We start from the raw sequence: 26,897 nt of genomic DNA, 5'->3' as shown, positions 1-26,897 counted from the left end.
ATAATATAGTAAATACGCAAATTGTGCAAGTGAAAACAACTTATCTTACTTCGCTTCAAATTACATAAACTATGCAACATGCTTCTTCATATTTGATCAACTTATGCAACAGGCGTTTTGATTTTCTTCATCTAAATACATCTGAGGAACATATACTCGGAACATATAAGGGATGTATTTGGACAAATAGGGAGCAAATTCCCGTTCGATAGTTTCATTGTCCCACTCCAAGTTTTCCCACCACTCAGATCTTCCGGTAATCTTTTCCAACTTGTCCTTGGCACTATTTGAATCAAACGGTAGCCTCCTCAACTTGGGACAGTTGAGCACGACTATCAACTTCAACGATAGGAAAGGCAAGGGACTCCTACAAATGGACCACAGGCAAGGCAAATCATCCAGTACTAAGGTTGCGAGCTTTGAGAATAAGCTAGCACCAAATGCTCCAAATTCATCAGATATTATTTCTTCGATTCTCAGGCATCTTTTTACATGAAGAACTCTGATGTTGGGAGTCAAAAAGAGCCATGTCAAGTTCACCAGCATATCACATTGATCAAGAAACAAGGTGTGGAGGTTTTTGAAGCACGCAGCATGGGGGATATTAATGTCCCACGAGATATCCAACCGAGGGAGAGCAGAAAATACCATAATTTCCAAGCTTCGGAATAACTCAACCCCAGCAGTCTTTGTCGAGCAATCAATTATCAACTCTTTCAATTCAGAACAATCACCAATCACAAATTTTTGTAGCCTCTTCATGTATTCAAGAGATGATAGTGCGAGGGAGATCAAACCTTTGCAACTTTCAATTGATAAAGACCTTGTGCAAAGTACTAACCGGGGGTAGCTGAGAAACGATTCTAGAAATTTGACATTTGAGATTAGGATTTCCAAAGCATTCATTTGTTTCAAGCACGCCAACTCCTGAACACTAGCTTGCAGTGCCTCGTCACCATCCCCAAAGTTGTGGTCGCGCAGCTTCAACATTTGCAAGTTTGAAAGATGCGCTATGACTCCAGGCTGAATCTGATGAAGTTTTTCCGTCATTTTGAAAGACAGGTACTTTAAGTTTTCCAGCTTCATGATCTCAGAAGGCAATTCTTTAATTTTTGTGTCTGAAAGATCAAGAAACTCCAAACGAGCCAAATCACCAATACTTGGTGGAAGATACGAGATACTTGTCGATGACAAATCTAGAAACTTCAGGAGAGGCATGGACTGGAAAAAATTAGGATGGATCTTCTTAAGATGAGAATTATTGAAAAGCAGCAAGGTTGAGAGCCTAGGACAGTCGGGTACAACAATTAGTTGAGTGATACTAGTATGCATCATTGAAATCCATTGCGCCTTTATCCATTTATCAGCCTTGGGTGGCTCATCCGATGCCTTGTTTGCTTTCACCAAAACCCTATTCTTCTCGCTCCCACATTCACAAGCTATCCATAGTGCCATGTCTCGAATAACATCATGCATTTTCACTTGAGTATCTTCATCTACACCACTCTCTAGTAAGCAAGTAGCTTGTAAGAACCCAATGATACTATGTCCTCTATTAAAAGCATCAGCAAAGTCCTCAAATCCATCTATATATCCCTCCCAAATCCACTGTTCTATAAGTTTTTCCTTATGAATCGAATAGTCTTCTGGATATAGAGAGCAATACAAGAAACATGACCTAATACTATCATCTGGTAAATTGTCATAGCTGAGCTTCAAAAGACTAAGTACTTCATCATCCATACCTGATAACTCGGCAGCGGATTTCTGCAGTGTTGTGATTGCATCTTTCCACTCTTGAGGAGCTCTTTTGCTAGCCATTGACCGAGCAACGGTAACGAGTGCTAAAGGCAAACCAGCACACTCTTTCGCCACGTCTTTAGCTAGCTCCTGTATTTCTGGATGAGAATTAAGAATCTCTTGCCCCACTTTTTTCTGAAACAAGGTCCATGCCTGATCCCTATTCAAGCACTCTAGCCTGATCTTTCTGTCAGCATCCATACGCCCACACAGAGCTTTTGACCTTGTTGTAAATATCACCTTACACTTATTTTGAGATCCAGGTTGAGGAATTCCAATTTTCAACAGATCAATCGGTTGCCATATGTCATCGAGCAACAATACAAATCTTTTCTTCATTAAAAAATTAAATATTACTTGGGCACGCGAGCTCAGATCTGCGTCTTCTGGCCATGACAATTCCAATCTTCTACGGATAATGCTTTGGAGGTGTCCTATGTCAATTTCTTTAGATGTCTCTGCCCGTTTAGATATCTCTGCCCATACAACAAAATCAAATACACTACTTGTTTTGAGGAACTCATTGTTAATCTTTCTCAAGAGAGTCGTCTTTCCAACACCACCCATCCCATACAATCCCAAGATTCCAACTTCATCTTTGCCAAGCAAAGTCCAAACTCTTTCGAAAGTCGAGTCCATACCTACAATGGAGTTCTCTGCAGGGAGTGCTTTAACCACAGCAGGAAGTGCCTTCTGAGTCACAACATCGAATGCACCTTTGCTCTTTAGATCTTTCACAAGTGCTAACTTCTTTATCACTTTTTTGCCAAACTTGTAGCTAGTCCAACAATTCTTGGGACAACACCCACTAAGACACCTCTCAAGCTGTCGACCTGAGGTTCCATGGCTTCGACACTGTTGAGCCACCCGTCCACTACATGTGTGCGAATCATCATTTGTGCCGCCTCTTCTGCATCAACCCTTATCTTGATGTCATTCCTAGCATCCTTCAGTCTGTCCATTTCAGTTCTTAAGTTGTCCAGATTTTCTTCAAGTCCACGCAGGTAATTTCTATGCTTAGCAGTGCAATCCCATACCCGACCAACAACATCGACTATGGGACTAACTAAATCCATGAAACTGAGAAGTGAAGACAAGGAACAAAGAATAAATGTATAAACGAGATGTGGAAGAAGTGATTAATTAGTTACTCCTTGAAACTGAGAAAACTTTATATAGGCACAGATAGCTGAAGATGAACTGAGCTGTAAAGAAAAGGAATATCATTCCATATTTTTTCACCAACACTATCTACTGTTAGATTTTACCGCCGGTATATTTGTCCACCTACAAATATAGGACGATATATACAGATTGTTCCAGAACCAAAATTCCAAATGTTAGCGTACACGCAAGTAACACGTGCCATCTATTCACACTCATAAGCTTTAAAAGTAGAGGAACAAAGAACACAACAACATTAAACAAAGAAAACAGTCCAATAAAAAAAAAATGACCTTAATTCTCTCCACTGCAACTCCAATAATTAATAACAAACTTTTAATAACAAACCCTCTCTTCTTTCCCGCCAAATCCTTAAACCCCATCAACAAGTTATCAAAATTCTCCACTTCTTTACACGTGTCCACTCCTTTAACACCACCTTCATTCACAACAACACCCAAAGAAGAAGAAAATGAGGAGACCTCTTCTTCTTCTACTAAATTTTCATGGAGAGATAATTGGTATCCAGTTTCTTTAATTGAAGACCTTGATACAAAACTCCCAACACCATTTCAACTCCTTAATCGTGAGATTGTTCTTTGGAAAGATAGAGTTTCTGGTGATTGGGTTGCCTTCGATGATAAATGCCCACATCGTCTTGCACCACTTTCTGTAAGTTTTTTTTTTATTACCTTTTGATGAATTGGGCTTTTGTTAAAGTATGAATTGTGATGTGTTGTTTTAGGAAGGAAGGATTGATGAAGATGGGAATTTACAGTGTTCTTATCATGGATGGTCTTTTAGTAAAGGTGGTTCTTGTGTTAAGATTCCACAAGCTAATTCTGATGGGCCTGAAGCTCGGGCTGTTAATTCGCCTAGAGCTTGTGTTACCAAGTTTCCTACTCTTGTTTCTCAAGGTTTGCTATTTGTTTGGCCTGATGAGAATGGGTGGGAAAAAGCTTCTGCTACTAAACCTCCAATGTAAGTCAACTTAAATTGATTGGGTGATTGAGTAACTACGGGGTGTGATTGAATGTGGTTATTATATAGGCTGCCTGAGGATTTTGATAGCCCGGAATTCTCAACAGTGACAATTCAGAGGGATTTGTTTTATGGATATGATACACTCATGGAGAATGTGTCAGACCCTTCACATATTGACTTTGCGCATCATAAGGTACTTCTTTGAGTTACTAGCACGTAATTATATCCACATGTGATTTACAACTCTGTTTGATCTGTTGTTTAATGTAGCACACTGTTAGTTTAGCTTCTCGCATTTTGGAGCGGAGAAAAAAACTTCTCAGAATTAGGATTGAGAATCAATATTTGCTAAAATGAGACCGCCAACAGTTCTTTGATATGTTCAAACATGACAATTGTGATATAAAACAAATGCAAAAATCTAGTTAATGCAATTCTGATACATATTTTACCCATTGTAATGTACCCCAGCACTTTAAAAGGTAGGAAAAGATATTAATCGAAGCAAAATATAAGTAGGAAAGAAGCATAAAAACAGTTGGAAAGGAGGCTAAGCAATGTACTTTAGCATGCTTGCAAAGTCCTCATTTCAGTTAAAATAAGTTGGCACAAACTCTGCTTGTTACTATTTTTGTTCAACTAACTTGATTCTTTAGGCATTGCTCATTGGCAGCAATGTTTTTTATTATGTAGATCTGGTGTCTTTGGAGGAAACATTTTCTTCTTTATAAGCTATTATTATCCTGCTGCATTTAAGTGGGATATCTGTTGTTTCAAGGGACTTATTGCCTCTAAGATATATTCTTCAAATATTTTCATATACTCTTTTCCTGTGTTTTTTGTGTGATAAATGGTCATGCGTTTTCATTTATTCTTCGTCATTCTTTCAAAATGTCATCAATGGGCATATATATGTATTTGGATGTCTGGTTGACTTATCAAGTGTAATCATTCATCAGGTCACAGGAAGAAGAGATAGAGCAAAACCGCTTCCATTTAAGCTCGAATCCAGTGGAGCTTTGGGGTTTGCTGGATCAAATGATGGGAACCCACGAATAACTGCTGAATTTATTGCACCTTGTTATTACATAAACAAGTGAGTCCATCCATTTTGATTTAAGTAGGACTTCAATCTACTGTTCTTCTTGTGTAATTGATTTGCAATGCAAGTGATGGAAGGAAGAATTTTAATGTGTTTTTTTTTTTTTTTGGGGAGAAGGGTTCTAAGTGAGGCAGATTTGTTCGAATTACCATCCATTCAAATTTTCATTTTATTTTATTGTATTTTTTTTTTTAAATTACATTGACACGGATAGGTGTGTCCGTATCCGACACGGCGAAATATCAAAAATTGAGGTAATTTACATACAATATGCATCCGATATGTGTCCGCCACGGACACGTGGATTCGTATCCAACACGGATTATATTCAAAATATGGCGTGTCCATGTAACATAGAAAAAAATGCATCTTATGCTACCAAGAAAACTGTTTCTGAGTTGTGAATTATTCCATTGAAAGATGATGATGTTGGTGAAGAACTTCCATGGTATTGCACCTTGATTCCTGTGCACACTGCTATAAGAAAAATCCTTTTCCCAAGTGAACAACTCGTTGACATTGACTTTTGTAGGGTGTGCAGTGTTCCCAAGATTGTTAGTACTGTTACTGATAAGTTGTCACTATACTTTTATTTTGGCAGAATAGAAATTGATACAAAGCTCCCCATATTTGGGGAACAAAAGTGGGCGATATGGATTTGTTCCTTCAATATACCAATGGCTCCTGGAAAGACCCGTTCAATAGTTTGTAGTGCTCGGAACTTTTTCCAATTCACGATGCCAGGACCTGCCTGGTGGCAAGTAAGTGATTTATTTATTGATGGACTGTGTTTAGTTTTTTTTTTTTTTTTTTTTTTTTTTTTTTTTTTATTGGCAGGCGGGGTTTTTAAGGAGGTCCCCTACCCCTTTATTAATAATAATAAAGGTTTCAAATCAATTACATCTCATGTACTTCTTTCCACTAGCATCCTCATTTACAATATTCCTAACTTCTAATGAGAATGAGCTAGGGTCTAGATTGATAAAACTAACTGCAAGTACAGTTGAAGCTAATGCATCTGCAAGCCTATTAGATTCTCTAAATACATGGATTAAAGAAAAAAATTCAAATTCTTGTATCATCCCTCTAATCTCCTCCATAATCTGACTTGCTTGCCAAGGGTGGCTTCCTTCATTTCTGATAAACGATACCACATTGGATGAATCTGTTTGTGCTTGCAACCTGTTTATGTTCCTTCCTATCGCTATTTTCAGGCTTTGATACAGACCTTGTAATTCTATTAGCGCAATAGAATGGTAGCTTGACTTCCCTTTAGCTGCAACAATGACTTCTCCTGAGTCGCTTCGAATAACAGCTGCCCATCCACCTAATAAACCTTGTAAGGTACCATCTGAGTTTAGAATGAGTGTATCAGCTCCAGCTCTTGTCCATATGCAATATCGTACCTGATTGTGCCTTACTTCAGTGATAGTGATGCGAGGACGCAATAGATTATCATGTGCACAGCACATGCATAATGCTACAGCTAGAGTTTATCTTTTATTCTACTTCTATTTTAAATCCTTAGTTAATTAGAATTAGACTAGCTTCTATTTTAGTTTCCCAAGTTCTATTATGATTAGGATTTGTTAACTAGTTCTCTATATAAGCAGATGTAAACCTTAAGATTTTCAGACTTGATTATTATTATTGAATTAAGAGAATTCGTTTTTATTCATTAAACCCTAGTTTTGGGTATTTTTATACATTGTGTATCTATTGTTCTTGCTTCCGCGACAAAGATACATCAAATAGTGTTCCATGTTTCCATGAACTTCTGTCTCTCAGGTCCTTCCTTCATCTTGTACTTTGTTGCATGTATTTTGATCTTTGCGTCTCCAATGATTCCATGGATGATTTCATGTGATTGTCGATGTTGGTTCTTAAAGATTCTATTGTTTCTTTCTTTGCAAATCCAATAGAAGAACGTATTTACCAGCAGCTTTAGTGCATCTTGCTCTCCTCCCTTCTCATTACTTAGTTCACAGCACCCATTGGATTTCATCTTGCCAATTCAGTTCAGTTCGCCTTCTATAGCCTGCAAAGTATATTAACATTTGCCATATATACAGAGAGAAATTGCAGTGAAAGAATAAGTGTTGCTCTGTTTCATCCTCTTTCCAGCAGAGCACACATAACTTCGATTGAACCACCTTGAACTCAAATAACTTGCTCAAGGTTTTCATCGCCTGTTTCATGACCATCCACCCAATGATTGAGTGTTTGGGTATGCGATTTGTGAACCAAATGATCTTGTGCCAGTCATTAGGTTGTATCTTCCTTCTCAGTGATTGATAAGTATCCCTCAACTGAAATTCTCCTTGCAACGAATCAGTCCATACAACTTTATCGCATCCTCTTCCCAAAGTTACCTCTTCTCTCATCTTTGTTACTATGTCTCGGCATCGATTCTTCATGTTTGGTGGGATGAGCCATTCCCTCTCATTTACAAAATTAGACACAGGTGCATTGAAGTTACATAATGAATCCTATGTATAAGCTTGCGTTTAGTTACATTATGCGTTTAAGGTAACAACATAAATGAGTATCAGGTTAAATTGCTGTCTGTTTTCTGTCATTCTGATCTATTCTCGACCTATTTTGATTGTTTTTGTACGTTATTGGACATCAAAACTATTCCCTTTCCTTCTTCATCCACTTTATTTGTCATTGAGATTCAAGATTGTGTATGTTGATGAAAGGTTTAGATGATGGATGATTGTGATGTTTTTGTAGTGGGGAAATCATTCAGGTACTGTAATAACATAAAAACCTTAAAGAAAAAGCCCTTTGAAATACTTGAACAGCTGAGGATGCCCACCAGAGCATGAATTATGGTGGTGAGAGAAGTTAAGAAGTCGTTTGATTTGCCAAAAGTTTTGACTTGGGTTAAACTGAAGTGAGGAGGTTTTTGAATGCTTGGATATGGTAATGCTTGTTGCTGTTGCTGTTGCTGTTGTTTCCGTGTGTGTGCTTGAGAAGGTGGGGGATGATGTCATGCCTTTCAAGTGTTATCAAACTTTTTGTGGATAACTCATTTGAAGATGTTGTTTTGTGTTGGCTTTCAAGTGGATAACTCTAACTTTTCGTGTTGGCTTTCAAGTGTCATGGCCTTCCACGTTTTACCCACTCTTTCTGTGTCCGTCTGCGACGCATGTCAATCAGGTAGATGTCTTTTTTTATTGGGATCTTAAAAATATATCAGTCACATCTCACATGTAATGCATTTGGTGCATATTGCGAGTGAAAGGGTGTATATCACACAGGAGTTGAGGACTGGTGACCTGACAGTACAAGAATACAATAATAAATCAGAAATGTTAAAAACTTTGAAAGACAAAATAAAATAGGAATGGTGAATTGAAAACTTAGGGTGTTCTATATATATATATATATATATATATATATATATCCGACTCTCTGAAGGACGTACTTAAACGGATTTAACTGAAAAATTGAAATATCACGCGAAATATAATCGGCTCCTGAAAAGTGAAAACCCCAAACCTCTCTCCTATTTTCTCTCTCCCCAATATCTTCTTTTTCGTGAGAGCACTCGTCTCTCTCCCTCCTACGTACCACTCTTTCTCTTTCTCTCTTTCGCCTGTTTTCCTCAAATCGGTCCACAAAATTCTTGAGATTGAACTTCTGTCGCTATGGAGTCTGAGTTTGGTAGTTCTGAAACACTTCCGAATGTACATTTAATACATTACAAGAGGGGGGTTTGGCTGACCCCTACCAATTTATTCAAAAAAATGAAAATAGAGAGTACAAGAAGATTGGGGAAAAAACAGAAAAAATTCCCGAAGGGAATACAAATTTACCTAAATCGATAATTAGAGAGACCATTCATGTCATGAATAATCTCCCTTCCAATGAAATTCAGTGCTAAAGGCCACCATGAGAAAACTGACTTGGAGCGAAGTCCATTGTTGGCCAATATGTCTGCAACTCTATTACCTTCTCGATAAATATAAGAGTAACGAAACTCCATTCTTGAGACAATGAACAAACAATTCCGCCACCTAGTAAGAAGTCTCCATGGAATCGATTGAATATTCGAAATACAGTGCAGTGCCAATTTGAAGTCGCATTCCAACCAAAGTTTATTTCATCCTCTTCTATCAGCTTCTTCTGTAGCTAAAATAACTCCCATCAACTCAGCAAACATAGAATTCTGAATTCCTAGGTAGGTTGTAAAGCAACCCTTTGCAAACCCTCTTGAATTTCTGAAAAGTGCACCACATGATAAATGGCCAGGCGAACCGTGTGCAGCACCATCAGTATTCACTTTGACCCAAGAAGGAAGGGGTGGAGACCACTGAACTTCAATGATTCTAGGTGCACGAGACGGGCGTCCTGTGACTCTCAGTTGATGTAGAATATCCAGGACTTCAATAAGTTCAATATGGAGAGAATCTTGACTTTGTGATTATCAAATCTAACTCGATTATGAGTTGTCCATATGATCCAGAACCCATTAATTATGGAAGCATGCCATAAGTCCTTTATCTGATTGCTAGATTGCACCTTAGATGCCTGCTTAACAAAACATAATGCGTCTTCATCAAGAGATAGTCTTCTCTGAAATATAGAAAAAACCCAATTCCAAACACAGGAAGCAAAAGAGCATTGGAAGAATAAATGACTTACTGTTTCTGCACAAGAAGGAGTTTCACATAGTGAACAACACGAGACATTGACTACTCTTTTTCCTTCAAGATTATCATCTGTTGCCACCTTGTTGTGTAGAAGTTTCCACACTAACAGTGATCTGGAAGGTGGAATACTTTTTCCAGATAAATTTACTCCACCATACAACTGGTTGAAAAGGGCGAACTACTTGATACACGTCTTTGAAGCTGAGTTTTCCCGATGGAGACTTCGACCATATCATCTCATCTTTAGTAAGCTCCAAAGGAATAGGCACCTGTAGTACTCGGTCTCGATAGGGTGTTCTCTATCTCTTTCAACAGAAATGTAATTTGAGGAAAACATTTATGTCAAAGGGATTATGGGACACAAAGACCTGGGTGGAAACACGTCTAACAACAGTGGTGAATTGGTAGTAGATATAAGGAGTACTGAGTATTTCAGTAGTATTCCTTACCGTGAAAAGTACTGAGGAAAATATACATCCTTGTGCATACTTATGGAAAAATTATCTGAATCTAAGCAGCCCTCTAGTTGTCACCAAAACTTATTAATATGGTGCCGACTTCAACCATCTTTTTGCAAATATATTTGATGTGTAGTATGCTATAAGCTTTGGTGAGGGTCACCAAGGCTAGATGGGTACTATGCTAGATGCTTCCGTTAGATGTGTAATAACCTTTGAACCAGAAGGATAAGTACATCCTTTTGCTCTTGTTTTCTGCTTATTGCTAATTCTCAGAAGATTAAATTCTCTGTTTTGGAAGCTTTAGTCTGCTTTTATGCTTCAAACATAACAGTCGTCAATCCTTTGTGTCCTTCTGGGTACTATGCTAGATGCTTCTGTTAGATGTGTAATAACTAATAAGCTTTCAATCAGAAGGATGAGGACATCCTTTTGCTCTTGTTTTCTACTTATTGTTAATTCTCAGAATATTATATTCTCTGTTTTGGAAGCTTTACTCTGCATTTATGCATCAAACATAACAATCTTCAATCCTTTGTCCTTCTGGTTTTACCAGGTTTTTCCTAGATGGCAAGAGCACTGGACTTCAAATAAGGTCTACGATGGTGACATGATTGTTCTTCAGGGTCAGGAGAAGACTTTTCTCTCAAAATCATTGGAAACTTCTGCTGATGTTAACGAGCAGTATTCAAAGATCACATTTACACCTACGCAAGCAGATCGCTTTGTCTTGGCATTCCGAAATTGGCTAAGGCGACATGGAAACAACCAACCTGAATGGTTCGGAGTTGCTAATCAACAACAGCTGTTGCCATCCACAACATTTACAAAACGTCAGGTATGGAAGTGTATCCACAATTTATGGGTCCCGAGTGGAGTCTCAATTTAATATGATTACATCCTGCAGATGCTGGACAGATTTGAGCAACACACTCTTAAGTGTTCATCATGCAAAGGAGCTTACGGTGCTTTCCAGACATTACAGAAGGTGTTACTAGGTGCAACTGTCATATTTGCTGCTACAGCGGGTATTCCTTCAGACTTGAAGCTTCGCCTTGTCCTCAGTGGCCTTGCGCTAGCGAGTGCTGCCTTAGCATATGCTGTGCATGAACTGGAAAAGAATTTTGTATATGTGGATTATGTACATGCAGAAATCGACTAAACACAGGAGATAAAGAGGAAATCAAGAGAAATATCACCTAAGCATACATTATGCGTTTCAGTTTGTTGCAACTATATATACCAAAGATGAGCAAGCAGCTATACCTACATATTAATCAAAGTATATAATCAGGATTTGTATATAATAGTTTTTGTTATCTGGGGCACTTTTGTTTCTTAATATAGTTGTGACAATTGCAGCAATTATTTGGTCAAATTAAGGGAGCGATCATTTATAATCAATGACCCGTGGTAATAAAAACAAGAGTTTATCGTCAGTGTAGTGGCAAATGTACAAAATGCCGTGACATTTGGTACTATGATTAGTGCATTTAATGATGTGAACATGCAATCTGTCAACAAAGCGAAAACATGTGGCCATGAAGTGTGTTGTATCTAACTGCATGATGCGGGTGGTCCGCTTCAAAGTATTTCCCCCCCTTGTGTTCCTCTTCTTTCTCTCTTGAAAATTTCTCCTATCTCATTTCCTTCTTCTTTCCTACAAACCATTTTTTTTTTTATATTTTCCACTTTTATTATTTCTCTCTAAACATTCCCGTCAACTTTCTTCCCATCACACTTGTCTTTATATTCTATCAACGTAAACTTGGTTTGCAAGATATGAAGTTTTGAGGGGATCACTCTGTTCCTTTCTTTTTTTTTCTCTCTCACAGATCTGCACAGAATCATTTGTTTGGTAAGTTAAGATATGGGTAACTTTTATAAGTTTGACTTTAAATGCTTCTTCTTTTTATTCATGCTTGATCTATATTGTTTGAGTTGGAATTGTATATGGATCAAAACATTTGTTGTAGATGATTTGTTGTTTGAGTTTGGTAGTTGTTGTTCCTTGGGTGTGAATTAATGTTTTTAGTACGGGAAATGGCAGCATTGTACTAAAGATTGGGTTGGTTAAGGACGAGCGGTACGCCATGGAGGATGAGGGGGGTTCGGATGTTTTGGATAACAGCTTCAAGCAAATGACAATTGGGAAACCACCACGAGATCCTTTAGGCATGCGACATTGCGTTAGCTCTAATCGGTTGGTTGACGGATCCGAATCGGTTAGTTATTTGTTAATTATTATGTTGTTAAGCCAATTGTTAATGTGTGTTCCTTAATGTTATGTGCATTTTGCTCAATCTTATAAGTTAGTTGAAAATATGACTTATCTGGATTCTATTTGTAGGATTCAGAAATTGAGTTTAGGGGCCTGAAATCCCCGTCAGATGGAAAACATTTTTTACCTATATTTCGTTCTGGAAGCTGGTCGGAGATAGGGCCAAAATCATACATGGAGGATGAACACATCTGTGTGGATAATCTCCATAAACATCTTGGTGCATTTGCAGATTTTCCTTCTCCTGGAGCATTTTATGGGGTGAGTAACTTATGGATCATTTTCCTTGTTCATATTTGTTTCTTCTAGATGGGAATGGTCTCTTTCGGTATCACTTTGCTACATCCTACTATCATCTTTTATACCACATTCTGATGAATCAGTCAAAGTTGTCTACTGTATTTACCCAATCTCTGCAAATTCCTTAAACCTTTTTATGATGAATGATGTTATTGCTGTTTGAAAGTGGCATCATATGTGTTATCAATAATCATTATTATGATTTTGGTTGAACTGCAAATGCTTGTTGGAAGTGCAGATCCATTATAGTTATGTGCATGCAAGTCTTATGTTTCTACATTTGGTTAAGTGTCTTATCTAGAATGATTCGTTATTGTCGCTGACCATATATAAGGAACTTAGGAGTGATAAGGATAATGATCCGTATATAATATTAGATTTAGACTTGTAGATAGACAAAATATCAGATCTTCCAATAAAATTCTTTCAGGAAGTTTGTAATTCATCATCTATCTTAAATGCTAATCAATCATTACTTACCAGTAAAGAAACAACATGAAATGTGATACAGTTATCGGCCTGTTGTGCATTCAAACTCCAACTTGTATCTGCCATAGTCCATAGGTACCTTGATTCTTAAAAAAGAAGTTTATGCAACACTTGATGATCAATCAGTAAGTACCATTGGATTCTATTAGGCCTGTCCGCATTGGAATTCCAATTACTTGGACAATATCTTCTTTAATACGCAGCACAGACAACCAAGCAATACGTGTCATTTAAGTTATAGGCAAATAATAAAGAGTAGTTACATTTTTGACGAATGGTGTTCGCGTAATGAATAACCGAGAGTTTCTTATGGTGGTGGTTTAAAGAAGGCCTAGTTCTGATCAAGGGCTGATTTGAGAATATAATTAAATAAAATTCACCTGCATGATTCTGAAGGGGTAATGGACACTTCAAAAAAGGGATGGACGGAGATCTGTATAATAGTAGATCTGGGTTAGACACAGTGGCGGAGCCAGGGGGGGCCCAGGGTACACCCTGGCTCACCCTCAACTTCTTAAAAAAAAAGTTTTTTTTTTTTTTTGTTTTTTGGATAAAAAAAAAGTAACTACCATATATATGAATACAGTTTTGTTACTAAAACCTCACCAGAATGAATGACCAAAATAAAAATCTATTTCCCCTAATGGTCATGATCTCTAATTTTATGTATTTTGAGAAACAACACTTTGGCAAGTGTTTTTCTTTGTTTGGAAAAACAAAAGAGATGAAAGAAAAAAAAAGAGTAATAACACTCTCAACTCTCCGTCCCAATAACTCATATGTATATTTATTGGTATGTTTTCTAAACCTTAATTCCCCAATCTCTTATTCTTTTAGTTTTTGTTAATGAATTTTATTAATTATAATTCAATTTTGTATGTAATGAATTTCTATGGTTACTTCGAGTCCATTACAATTTTAATTTGTTGCATAAATTTTTTGATTGTCAATTGTAGTGAATTTATTACTTTTGAATCTACTTAAGGCAGTGATTGGAATTTGAATTGAATGAAAATGAAAACAATTAAAATGCCAGCGGTGTCTAAACATATCTGAGTTTTAAACAATGGTGGGATCATAAACCATGTTGGCAACAAACTAGCTTGAAAATCCAATTTTTGCTTAACTATAGATTTTTGACAAAGCGGAAACATGGGGATTATATTCCCAATCTAGGCCATGAACACTATTTTTGCTATTAATATTAATTACTTTTTAGCCAAAAAAAATGTCTAAACATTGTACAATATTCTTTATTGTGCCCTAAGTGCTTATGTTTTTCCTAATGCCTTTTGGACTATTTTCCTTACAATTCCAAAGAATTCATTGCTTTTTTTCATTTGTGGAATTTTAAAGTGGTTTCCATAAGCATATATATTTGTAAGAAGCATATATTTGTAGGCACTTTTTTTTTCCCAAGTTCTTAATTTTCCAAAGCTAAATGTCCGTGTATTTATTTATTTTCTCCTAAATCATTTCATTAAGCAATCTAGTCTTTTGTAATTCCAAAATTTACATATCTTTTGTGATGGGATTCGAATTGTGTGTTTTTTTTTTATTTTTAAAAAATATGCAAGGGAAAACAAAAATTCTACAAATTGGGTGTTATTTTATTTTAGTTTTTTTTTATAGTGACTAGTTGTGGCTCACCCTCACCCAATTTTCTGGCTCCGCCACTGGTTAGACTACTTAGACAGGGTCTAACTGTGATGCCAATCATGGTCCTCAACAAGTTGTTGTGTCATATATGCCTACCTCATTACATTTTAGTTATTTGAAGTATAGGCAGGATGCCACTCATATCATAATCTAGAAAGTTTTACAGCTCAGGCCATGCTTTCATTGGTGTAGGATGTATGTATATAGTTCCCTTAATATTATCAAGCATTATTAAGATCTGCTGTGGAATCAGCAGGGCTACATTACTGAGTCTGAGGTTCAGCAGTTTCTGTACAGGTATTTGATGGCCATAATGGTTCAGATGCAGCATTGTTCACCCAAAAGCACATTCTTAAATTTATAGTCGAGGACTCCCATTTCTCCACTAATGTGAAGAAAGCAATAAAGAGTGGCTTCATAAAGGCCGATCATGCATTTGCGGATGCCTGTTCTCTGGACAACTCCTCTGGCACTACAGTTCTAACTGCCCTAATATTTGGAAGGTTAATATGGAAGCTACTTTTTAGATTCTGTTTTACAACCTTTCATTTGCTTCATTTGAAAAACCTTTTACTCTGATTGAATATTTCTTCTGAATTGGTATCTCATGATTATTGTTATTTCATTGAGGGGTAAATCCTTTTTGCAGCTGTATATATCACTTGATGCCATCAGAGAAGAAATTTCATTATTACTTTTTTATTATGAGTGGATGGTATTTCTGTTATTTACAAGATTGTTTTCCCATGCAGGAATATGGTAGTTGCCAATGCAGGGGATTGTCGAGCTGTTTTAGGCAAACGGGGTAGAGCTGTTGAACTTTCCAAGGACCACAAGCCTAACTGCACCTCCGAAAAGTTAAGAATTGAGAGACTTGGGGGTATTATCTATGATGGTTATCTTAATGGGCAACTATCAGTGGCAAGGGCCCTTGGCGATTGGCACATCAAAGGTTCTAAAGCTTCTATATGCCCCTTAAGTGCAGAGCCTGAACTAAAAGAAACATATCTAACAGAGGAAGACGAATTTTTGATATTGGCTTGTGATGGATTGTGGGATGTCATGAGCAGCCAGTGTGCAGTGACAATTGTGAGAAAAGAACTAATGCTGCACAATGACCCCCAAAGGTGCTCAAAAGAGTTGGTTAGGGAAGCGCTCAAGCGAAATTCATGTGATAACCTGACAGCTGTTGTGATCTGTTTTTCTCCAGACCCACCTCCTAAGATAGAGATCCCTAAAACACGATGGCGGAGAAGCGTGTCAGCTGATGGGATAAATTATCTCAAGGGATTTCTGGATAATGCATGATGGGGGGGATTCTATTCTGCGGCCTGTACAAAACAAATTGGAGGACACTAGTTTCTTTTCCCTTTTATTTATTTCGAGATGCTGCTACACCTTGCCACGGCTGGCATTAAGCTGCACATGTGGAATAAAAAATTAGATTTTGTAGAAATTAATGTAATTTGAAGCCTTGTATATTTGGAGTCAAACTATTCTTATCAATGAGAAATTTTGTTGTTGTTCTGTTCCATTCTTTTCTTTGATTCATTAGACTCTTGCACTTACCTTCTGGCTACCACTTTTTGGGTTCCACAGTTAACTGGAAATTCAGGGTTTTCTTTTTTAAAAACAAGTGTTGGAATTTGGTAAGGTACTAAGGTAGGTAGTTTGACTACTTTGAAGTCTGAACACAAATTGAGTAACTGTTAAGTTGATGGCTTCATCGTTCCTCTCCAGAAGATTTGTGCAGTGTGACAGGAACTTCCCTGCCAAGCCATTGTCCTTCTGGGTTTACAAGGTTGCGAGATTATGTGTACATCACCCCCACAAAAAAAAATGTCAGAAAGTCTAAACAATAAAAATCAACAAAATTATGTATTTATTTCAATTCACAAAACTAGAGTGTGTTGACTACTAAGAATTTAATATGAACTGGCGAAGTTAACTACTTAAGCACTTAAGCCATTAAGTAATACTACTATGTCTATATATATCTACATAATCTAGTCTACAAGTCTACAACAATTCAACAAATTGTTAACTTCCTGTAATATTATAAGTTTTATATAACCCTAATATTATGTGAAAAAAACTATAAAAGATTAACATTGAAAGTAAAAAATTATCTGGTTTTTTTTAAGTGGAAATTTTATTGATAATGATAACGAGTTTTACAAATAATTATGACAAGCGTGCAACAAGCTGCGCCGCAAGTCCTTTCTGAATTTGTTTTGTTTTTGTTTTTGTTTTTGTTTTTTTTTGTTGGTCTGATGCTTGTTTAAGAATTGAGAGTGGAAGAAAAGTAGGAAGATCTTACGTGTTTGTAATGGGTGATTAGAATTATACAAACTGACGGATTGGGTCTTTGGCTATTTGTTTTAGTCTCATTAACCCATCAAACATTCAAATACACATTTGTCCCTTTTAATCGTTTTGGACTCAAAATAAATGATAAATGATAATTTTGTAAGGGCAAAAATAAAAGTAAAAAAAAAACGTTAGTTTATTGGAATGTTTTTTATTTGTTTTTTTTTTATAATATTTTTTTTTTTTTTTTTGTTAATTATATTCTCACTATAGTTATGAAAATTTTGGAAGTGCGGTAGTGGAAGTTTGCTAAAAAAAATTAGGGGGTGCGAGTCCTTATAGTTTGAAATTTTTTCTAAACAATTAGTTATGTGGTAGTAGAGTTTTTCTAATCTCAGGGGGTCCCCGTGCGACTGCCCCACATGCACCCCTTATATCCATCTATGAGCACATTTAACAACTTGAAACTTCACGCAAAAAATAAATGACTAAGATCTCCTTTGACTACATAATAGGCAAAAAATCTTTTTGCCTAAAATAACCACTGAAAATGGATCGCCAAACTCAGCTAAAATTTCCAAACTCTTTACCTTATACCACAAAAAGGTGCTCAAGTCATATGTCAACGCTTCCCTTCATCAAACATGTACCATACATTGTCAACAACAAAAGCTTTTCCATAGTTGTTTGACAAATTTGACATATTATTTTTCACAAAATACCACATATTCATTCCCAATTTATAGGCAACTACCATACGATAATGTGCACCCAAAACTAAGACCAAGACAACATATTCCACATTCTTAACAAATGAACCAGAAGAAACAATAAAGTTGTCAAGACAAGAAGGAAGTCGTGGAAGCAGTCTCAATCTTTTATTTTGAGAATGATAGATCATTGATGAATGCTCATTGCGAGAATAAACAAAAATATAATCATGGTTAGGAGAAGACAGTGCAAAGGAGTCTGACATATGTTGAACTAGTCTCCGTTCGGCACACCATTCACGATATGGGTCATTGATGTATTTAGAAAACACATAGGTGGTTAGATGTTTTTTTTTTGTTGTTTTGAGGTGTACTCAGAAACAGAATACGTATCACCACTTATAGAATAAATTTTGGATCCCATAGAAGCCCAAGAGACTCCCCAAGGAGATACGGTAAGCTCTTTCCAAGGCCAATGAAATACAACACAAGGATATAGTTATCATCATTGTTCTCATCCTGATCTTCTAATCCGATTACGTACCATAAATACCCAACATCAGATAGAGAGGTATCACCAACACCACACGCAAAACAGAAAGCGAGGTTATACTCATTTGGTACATCATTATCATAGTCACTCTCACCATTAACCAATAGATCACTACCTGGTAAAGTTGGCAAAGAACTTGTATCAATAGAGAAGGTCGACGCCTACATAAGCAAACACATGACTCGTATCTATAGTCAAACATTACATAATCCTCAGCAGCGGCGCCATTTGATAATTGATAAAAACAATGTTTTGCTACTATTAATGCTAAAGAATACTAATAATATGCAAGACTAATTATTCTTATGTTATCAATCAATATTTCCTACTCTCAACATATATATTCATTTAATATAGTAGAGCACGGAATCGTTCCACTCTCAATTCTTAAGCAACTAAATGATAAAAAAAAAACATGTGAATTCAACAGTTTAATAGGTGAGAATAATTAATTATGTGCTTGAAAATAGTATTTAAATTGCTAAACTATGTGAAACAATGATTAAACGATGAATAAAATCGTTTTTACATTGGAAATTTTGAAACTAGACAATCACATTAAACGCCTTCGTTTCCCTCGCATTTTCGCCTTCTCCAAAAAAATACATTCATATCTCTATAATTTATTAAAATTCTTCATCACTCTATAACAAGTAATCAAATATGGGGCATTGAAGGCAACACTTCAATCTTACCTCTATTCTTTTTTGTCTTTTTGGTTTTTTTCCTATAATCCATCAGTATATATATTGTTTTATTTGGTGTAGAATTCTTTTTCTCTCTTGTGCATTTATTTGTTAAATAAATATATTGAAGTTTCAAATTTATGAGATGATTATTCAATAAAGGAAAAAAAAAAGTTGGGATCAATTTTTATGATAATTGTTATATTCTAAATTCTTTGTTAAATAAATTGAGGTTTGCATTCATATGAAATAACGTAAACAAATCCATAAGATGTAACAATTTTATTGGTATATATTAATACTATAAGGCCCCATATTCAAACTTTGCTTAGGGACCCTGATTGACTTGAGAAGCCCCTGATCAACCTTAAGGTTTTAAGATTTTTCATTATCACTGTGATTTAAACCTAGTGAGTTTAAACTCATTTTATATGGTAATCGCTATGCCACCTTCCATTTTGTGTTGGGCGGATTCAAAAAAAAAAAATATTACAAAATTACCATTGACTTAAAAAATAAACATATTTTCCCGTCATCACTCATTGAAGGAGAAGAAGATGGGTTTTTTTTCCAATTTAACTTGTTTTTCAGTTTTGTTAAGAAATCGGTTTTGGGAGTGGGGCTCTATTGGACTCTTGGTAGTGCCAACACAATTTCAAACTCCAAATTGAATCCGGATTTGCCCAACACAAAATGGGTCCGTGACCCTTTTATTTACTTTTTATTTTTTCTGTATTTCCTAAACTGCCCCTCGCTCTTATCACATTTATTGAGGACAAAAAAGTAAATATAAAATCATTAAGTTCCTGTGATTAGTGCATTTAAACTGTAAAAATTAATTGAAGCATCATGCATTTTAAAAGGCCATTTGGCATGAGGAGGTGGGCACGAACCATAATAACCACCAACATACACAACACCACCCAACATGATTTGGTCCATAAAAATATCATCACTTGTACTAAAAAGCTCATGCGGTTTTGGAGAGCAGGAGAACTAAATAATGCCATGAAACTATTTGAACAAATGCCTGCCAGAAACCGAATTACTTGGAACACAATGCTCACCATTCTAGTCCAGTCCAATAACTTAAACGAATCTCGTCGCTTGTTTTTAGCAATGCCCAAGTACAATTCAACCTCTTATACGCTAATGATCACTGCATTTTCGAGGGGTGGTTTTGTCGAAGAAGCGCGCGAGGTTTTTGAGGCTGTTCCTGTTTATTATAAGAATGTTATATTGTGGACTGCTATGGTATCTTGTTATGCTCATAATAACCAGCCTATGCTTGCTTTGGAGTTTTTTAAGAGTAGTTATGAAGATTTTTTCAAGTTAAAAGTAGTACCGAATTCGTATACTTTTAGTATTGTGTTAAAAGCGTGTATGGATATGCGTTCGCTTGTATTTGCAATGCAGGCTCATGGTTTGGTCGTGAAGGTTTTAAATGGGGATTTGAAGGATATAGTTTTTGTTCAGAACTCTTTGATTGATGTACATAGCAAGTTAGGTAATCTAGCTGATGCAGAGAAAATATTCAATGGACTAATGTTTAAGGATTTGAGTTCATGGAATATTATAATGGATGCTTATGCTCGTCGTAGGTTTATTGATAAAGCTCTAAGGGTGTTCAACTCCATGAGCGAAAAAGATACCCTTTCATACAACATTATGATATCAGGGCTTGCAGAAAGTGGTTATGGGATTGAAGCACTGGAGTTGTTTCTTCAACTGCTACACTCACAGAGTCCTCAAATCAAGCCAAACATGTCAACTTACACAACTGTTTTAACTGTTTGTGCTACCTTCACAATGCTTGAGTTTGGGGTGCAGATACATGGGCTACTTCGTAAGTGTGGGATTGTTCATAGTAATATTTACACAGATAACTCGCTGATAAACATGTATGCAAAATGCGGTTCTATTGAAGAAATGCAGAGATTGTTTACCGACATGCCCAAGCGAGACATTGTTTCATGGAATTCAGTCATACTAGGACTTGGTCAAAATGGGTATACCAGGAAAGCTTTAGATGTTGCAGAACAGGTGCTGAAATTGGGTGTTCATAATGGCAGCACCTTTGTTGCCTTGCTAACTAGTTGCAGCCACGGAGGTTTTGTTGATGAGGGGATGGAGTATTTTAATTCTATGGTTATGAAATATGGTGTTCATCCGAGCATAGATCACCACAATTGTGTTATCGATATGCTTGGAAGAGCAGGTCAAATTGCTGAGGCGTATGATTTCTTGCACAAGATGCCCTTCACACCAAATGTGGTCACATGGGCAGCTCTTCTCAGTGCAGCACTAGCTCACAATAACGAGGAGATTGGGGAAATAGCAGCTCACGAGCTCCAGGTTCTCGAACCAAGTAATGCTGCAAATTATGTGATGCTGGCGAAATTATATGGCTGTACAGATCAAGTGGAGAGATCTGGGAAGATTTTTAGTTTGATGAGCAAGATAGGTTTAACCAGGGGACAAGGTTGTAGTTGGATTCTTAAATGAAAAGTGTAGGTCATACCTTGTCTTCTTCTCTACTAGTTCTACTAAGGTCGAAGTAGCTTTTTCTGATAGAATTACAGATAAAGTGAAATGAAGGAGTTACCAAACGCAGCGTCAGTGGAATATTGGGACACCACTATTGTAGGAAGCAAACGACAAAAGTAAAATGCAGATCTAAGATTGTGGCAATCCACATTGTGTTGCTTGTATTGACAGTTAATCAAAGGAACGTGCAAGCTTCAAAAGTGTGAAGAAAGCTGTGGTTTCTTCTTATAGTCCAATAACAGCATTGACCCCAATCGACTTAGGTTTTACAAGTACTTGATTCTGAGGCCATTGACTTGTTTTTAACTTTATAATTTGATGGTTTTTGAATGAGTTTATAACTCATTTCATCTCATTTATAACAGCTTGATTTTCCAAGGCCAAGACTATCACATCCGTAGCTTGGAACTACACCTAAAACGCCGCAGCAGGGACTACTTACAGCTCTATTGTTGCCGTATAGGCTCATAATGTTAGTTATAAGGTACTATTGTTAATGGTGTAGTAGTTAAGCGATGGTTGTTTGATACTGACATGATTTTGTAGCAAATAAAGTTTGTGAATGGCAATGGATTTTTGAATAATTATAGTTGACTTTATTTTCCATTTTGCAAAAGAACACAGCTCCTCCATTTCCTGGTGAAGTTGGGGCTCAAGCTGTGGCATTTTGGATTGCTGGTGATCAACTAACATTTTACACTTGCAGGTTTTGTGATGCATAACATACACCACATGGTTGAAGGAAGCATTGCTTTTATGAATGTTATATTTCAGGTTCCATTCATTTCATTTTGAGAAGGTCTTGATCTCTCTATGAGGTATTTGTAGTTTCCCTATCTCAAAAATCAATGACTTATATGCTTAATAAGTTAATAACTACGACAAAACTCAATAAGCATCCTATCAAGTATCTGTTTCTAGAAAAGAAAACTAAGCAATTTATGAGAAATTATCGCACAATTACGAATACTTGTGTTTGCTCTATCTTACATAGGTATTGGATTTCAAATCCAAGTTATATGTCATTTGAGCTATAATGATGGAAGATCGAATTCGTCTAATTAAAATCTAAGGTGAAACAGAATGCATCTCACTAACTGAAAGACTACAGTTAAATCCATTTGGGGGGAGGGGGATGTCTTACATATGGACTATGGTTAATTTCAGCTAGACTGGATTGTCACCTCTATTATAGGTTGGACTAATCGAGTAGCAAAAGAAGTTATATATGGGTTGATGTTGCTGCCCTTAGCAGCTCCTTGGAGGCGGTCAATGAATGAGAAAAGAGGTTTTTTCTTTTTGAAAATTGCAGTATTGGAGGACTGGGAAGGGTGTCATTTACAGGACTGTCTTCTTCAAAGAATTGTGTATTCAGACACAAGAGCAACACATCTAGAATGACACAGTAAGCTAGCTCTATCTGAAGCAAACACATTGTTGGATAATTCGTACATAGTGATATTGCACAGTAATTTGCAGATGACTTGTTTGACCAAGTTTTCGCATTGGTAAATTGTCAAAGTTCCACGTGTGAACGTCTTACATAATTTTCCTGTTAGTTCTTATACAGTTATATGTCAAGTTTGCCCAGAATTGAAAGGGGAGGGGCATACATAAACAGGATGGCTAATTTGACTGTAAACAGTAACAAATATCAAAATTTACTAAATTGAAAATGCAACAGTACTAACAAGATTTTGATGTGCGACCTGGTAACATTTCATTTAAGCTTGTCAAGTTCCATAATGAAAGTTACGCAGATGAGAAAGAAAATAACATTACACCAAGGGGACCCTTTTTGAGTCACAAATTGTGGAGATTTGACAGTAAATTGTAGCTTTACCCCCAGGAAAATATAGGAAGTAAATTTCTTTACAGCCGAAAGTATCTGGAGTAGAGTTATTATCTGTTTGGAATTTTTACTTGCATTTGTTTTTTAAAGAAATAGATAGTCCTAAAGACAAAAAGCTCTGTTGCTGCTAAGCCATGACTAATATATGAACCCCCCTGTCCTGGTTTTAGCAAGGTGTTTCCTAGATGGCAAGAGCTCCGCACTTCAAATATGTTGTGTGATGTTGTCATGATTGTTCTTCAGGGGTCAGGAAGAGTACCACACGTCAAATATGAACTCCCCTGTCCTGGTTTTAGCAAGGTGTTTCCCAAATGGCAAGAGCACCGCACTTCAAATATGTTGTCTTCTTCAGGGCCAGGAAGAGTATGGAGTCTTCTGCGGACGTCACCAAGTACTCAAAAACCAGTCACCGGCCTAGCATTTCACAACTAGCAGAGCCGACATGCATACAACCAACCTGTTGGTTCAGAGTCTAAAATGAACGACCACTTTTGCCATCCTCAACATTTACCAAACGTCAGATATGAAAGTGTATGCTCAATCTGTCGGTCCTAACTACTGAGTGTTAATCTCAGTTTAATACACCTCAGACATCCTGCTTATGTTGGACAGATCTGAGGAACATACTCTTCATTGCCAATCATGCAAAGTAGCGTACCCTGCAAAGTAACTACTGCCATGTTCTCTGCAGAAGTGAAGCTTTTCATTGCTCTCAATTGGCTTGTACTAACAAGTGTTAGGCATTTCATATGCTTTGCACGAGCTACAAATAAAAACTTTGTATTTGTCAGTTCGTGGTGTAAAAAGATAGACACAATGTAAACAACTTTTTTGTGGGAATTTTGACATCTTTTGGTTTATCATATAATTTGGTCATGTATTAAATGCTAAATATATACACAATGGGCATTAAATACTATACATAACGAGTCTTTAACCGAAAATATAAAAAGAGAGTACATAACGAGTGAACTTCAGGTTTCAATTATATAAACATTTAACTACGAGTAAGAGTTATATCATGACATTTGCGTGAAGCCCCACGAAGTTTGTGTGAAGGAACAATATAGATAGTCAGTGAGGTTGAAGCCCAAAGCCCAAAGACCTTGGATGGGCTGGTCCGGGCCGGGCAGACACGAATACTAAACTATCTAGAAGTAGATAGTATCACTTTTTGAAGTACAATTTTTATCGCCCTTCCACGTGGCAAGTCCCCATGCTATAATCAATCCAAAAAAAATTAAAACCCTAAAAACTTGTCTATCTCAAACACAATTTGGGAATCAACTCCTCAGTAAACAATTAAAGTGATGGAAAGTGAAAAGAAGTTGAAAATAGATGAGCTGGTATTTCCAACACCTGAAAGAAATAAAGATGAAGCTGTTATTATCAATAGTTCAACACCTATTGATCAAGATATTATTAGTCCTAGAACACCAAAAGGTTGTTTTCTTTTTGATCCATTTGCTCCTCATAACTTAATTTTGCCTCCTAGAGTTGACAAGTTTTTAACTGACTCAAACTTGAGAGTTGCAAGGAGATTAAACTTTGCTGCTTCTAGTAATGATATTGTTAAGGGTGTAGTAATGCTAGAAGAAGAACAAGTGCTGTTGGATAAGATGTATAAGTCATTGTTCGACTTTATCGTCGCCAAACAAGTTGAAGGTCTTGTTGTTGTTGTTGTCGAGAAAGATGGTTTTGAGACGCCTCCTAAATGTGGTCTGTTGAGTGGAGTTGCAGATACATGCCCTGCTGCTCCAAGGAAAGCTAGACTGGATGGTATGGAGAGAGTTGAGGGGGTTGGATTGGATTTTAAGAGAATTGATATGGGCCTCTGCAGAAAGTTGAATTTTTATGATGAGGAAGAGTAATGTTATTCTAACTCTTAAGTTAACAGGTAAGTTACACAAGCTGGTTTTTCAGTAGTGTTATTTGTATAGTGGTTATTTATTAACTATTCTTTCAAACAGAGCTGTTTTCTGTTATTGTTTGTTTGTTGTGTTTTCTATGTAACACTAGTTATCAGAATTCAGGATTGACAATGTACATTGATTGTTGTTGTTTTAACTGGATTGGAATTGAAATGTTGAATGAGTTAGCATATGAATTCTTAGCTTTTTTGTTTGGTACGTTTCTGTTGATTTCTATTTCTTTGTGTTTTTTTTCATAACCTATTGTTTATGGTAAACCTTAAACTGAACCACTGGGGCATAAGAAAATAAAAGAATTTTCACTACACCTTGAGAATAATGTAAATCATTAATTAGCTTAGAGAGCATCAGCGGAGTAGTTCTAGACTTCTAGTAGTCTTCGAGTAGCCACTTTCCTGATAGAGTTGCAGAACAATGTGTCATTAACTCATGATGCTTGTTGTGCTTGTTTACCATTAAAAGTTTCGATGTAAAACAAAACTTGGACAGGAACTGTTTCAAGTAGTTGGTAAGTGGGTTCACCACTAAAGTTCTGATAAAATGATGCAAACGCATTGAAATCCTTACTGCCATTCTTAAACTGTCAACCCCTCCTTTACCCATATTTGCATTGTTTTGGGACGGATTTTGAAGTAGAGATACATATCACCTATAAACAACATCTCTACTCTAGGTCAATTCTCAAGTTTACCTGGAAAAGGTGATGGGTAAGTAGGCACACATGATTGTTGTGAAGCACATTGTTTTTTGTCATGGTGCTTATTGTTGTGAAGCACATAGTTTGTGTAATACCAAGACCTTAACATCATAATGGGAAGCATAAGATAAGTGGAGATCATGGAGTTGTGGCAGACTACATGCGTCTCTTTTGTTCACAGTTCGAACTTCAAATGGATATGTGAACTTAAGTAGTATGAAAAAGGTGTCTATGCAGCTGCTGCTTAGTCAGACAAGAACACTGAATGCCTGAACCGAAGTAGTATCCAACTTTACAAGTACTCAAATGTTGACCCCATTAACTTGTTTCTGTTTGAATAATCACCCCTTTTTTTTTGTTATTGAACGATTGCATTTCATCTCATTATTGAATTCCTTTGCCACAAGTATGTATGTTTATGTATTAAAAGGGATGCTTTGTTTAACTTTCAAATTGAGTAACTTTTCTGGACAAGTTTCAAACTGAAACAGGTGGTTGTTTCAAGGACTTGGGAGGTGGAGGTGGTTCCACCTCCAAAAAATTTAAGTAGAAGATGCAAATTATGTGAAAAATTATCTGAAATTATGAACCGCAAAGATTTCTCAGAATTTTCATCTTCTTTGAAGGATTTTGGTTAGCTGAACCACCTCACAAGATTTTTTGAATTTTCCCTTTGTTTCGTTGAAATTTGTCCAGGAAAATTTTCCAAAATC

The 26,897-nt window shown here is 36.5% G+C and overlaps 5 protein-coding genes across 13 annotated transcripts; 4 read left to right on the top strand and 1 right to left on the bottom strand.

Moving 5' to 3' along the window:
• Positions 1-21: 21 nt before the first annotated feature.
• Positions 22-3,247, bottom strand: LOC147482491 (disease resistance protein SUMM2-like). Its single transcript, XM_086581269.1, has 2 exons — positions 1,746-3,247; positions 22-1,646 (listed from the first exon to the last, which is right to left on the bottom strand). Exons 1-2 carry the CDS (start codon positions 2,437-2,439, stop codon positions 97-99), a joined length of 2,244 nt encoding a protein of 747 aa, XP_086437395.1. The 5' UTR covers positions 2,440-3,247; the 3' UTR covers positions 22-96.
• On the top strand, positions 3,203-11,488 carry ACD1 (Pheophorbide a oxygenase family protein with Rieske 2Fe-2S domain-containing protein). Its single transcript, XM_086581270.1, has 7 exons — positions 3,203-3,636; positions 3,710-3,945; positions 4,015-4,141; positions 4,908-5,044; positions 5,652-5,811; positions 10,726-11,007; positions 11,077-11,488. The coding sequence occupies exons 1-7, from the start codon at positions 3,253-3,255 to the stop codon at positions 11,329-11,331; spliced, it is 1,581 nt and encodes a 526-aa protein (XP_086437396.1). The 5' UTR covers positions 3,203-3,252; the 3' UTR covers positions 11,332-11,488.
• Positions 11,489-11,808: 320 nt separating this feature from the next.
• LOC147482489 (putative protein phosphatase 2C 47) lies at positions 11,809-16,432 on the top strand. The gene is made up of 5 exons (XM_086581272.1): positions 11,809-12,027; positions 12,220-12,394; positions 12,520-12,711; positions 15,196-15,401; positions 15,651-16,432. The coding sequence occupies exons 2-5, from the start codon at positions 12,263-12,265 to the stop codon at positions 16,204-16,206; spliced, it is 1,086 nt and encodes a 361-aa protein (XP_086437398.1). The 5' UTR covers positions 11,809-12,027; positions 12,220-12,262; the 3' UTR covers positions 16,207-16,432.
• A 3,545-nt stretch (positions 16,433-19,977) lies between these two features.
• Positions 19,978-24,424, top strand: LOC147482488 (pentatricopeptide repeat-containing protein At2g13600-like). 9 transcript variants are annotated; one of them, XM_086579899.1, is made up of 4 exons: positions 19,978-21,976; positions 22,070-22,188; positions 22,411-22,522; positions 23,800-24,424. In XM_086579899.1, exon 1 carries the CDS (start codon positions 20,007-20,009, stop codon positions 21,660-21,662), a length of 1,656 nt encoding a protein of 551 aa, XP_086436025.1. In that variant the 5' UTR covers positions 19,978-20,006; the 3' UTR covers positions 21,663-21,976; positions 22,070-22,188; positions 22,411-22,522; positions 23,800-24,424. The 9 variants fall into 9 exon arrangements, with proteins under 9 accessions (XP_086436025.1, XP_086436023.1, XP_086436018.1 ...); XM_086579897.1 differs by adding an exon at positions 23,017-23,109 and having other exon boundaries at positions 19,978-22,188; XM_086579892.1 differs by having other exon boundaries at positions 22,411-24,424.
• A 322-nt stretch (positions 24,425-24,746) lies between these two features.
• LOC147482487 (uncharacterized) lies at positions 24,747-25,663 on the top strand. Its single transcript, XM_086579900.1, has one exon. It carries the CDS (start codon positions 24,867-24,869, stop codon positions 25,425-25,427), a length of 561 nt encoding a protein of 186 aa, XP_086436026.1. The 5' UTR covers positions 24,747-24,866; the 3' UTR covers positions 25,428-25,663.
• The last annotated feature ends 1,234 nt before the right edge of the window (positions 25,664-26,897 follow it).

The sequence above is a fragment of the Coptis chinensis genome, chromosome 8, assembly GCF_015680905.1.
Source record: "Coptis chinensis isolate HL-2020 chromosome 8, ASM1568090v1, whole genome shotgun sequence".
Taxonomy (NCBI): Eukaryota; Viridiplantae; Streptophyta; class Magnoliopsida; order Ranunculales; family Ranunculaceae; genus Coptis; species Coptis chinensis.
This window is presented reverse-complemented; position numbering and strand designations above follow the sequence as displayed.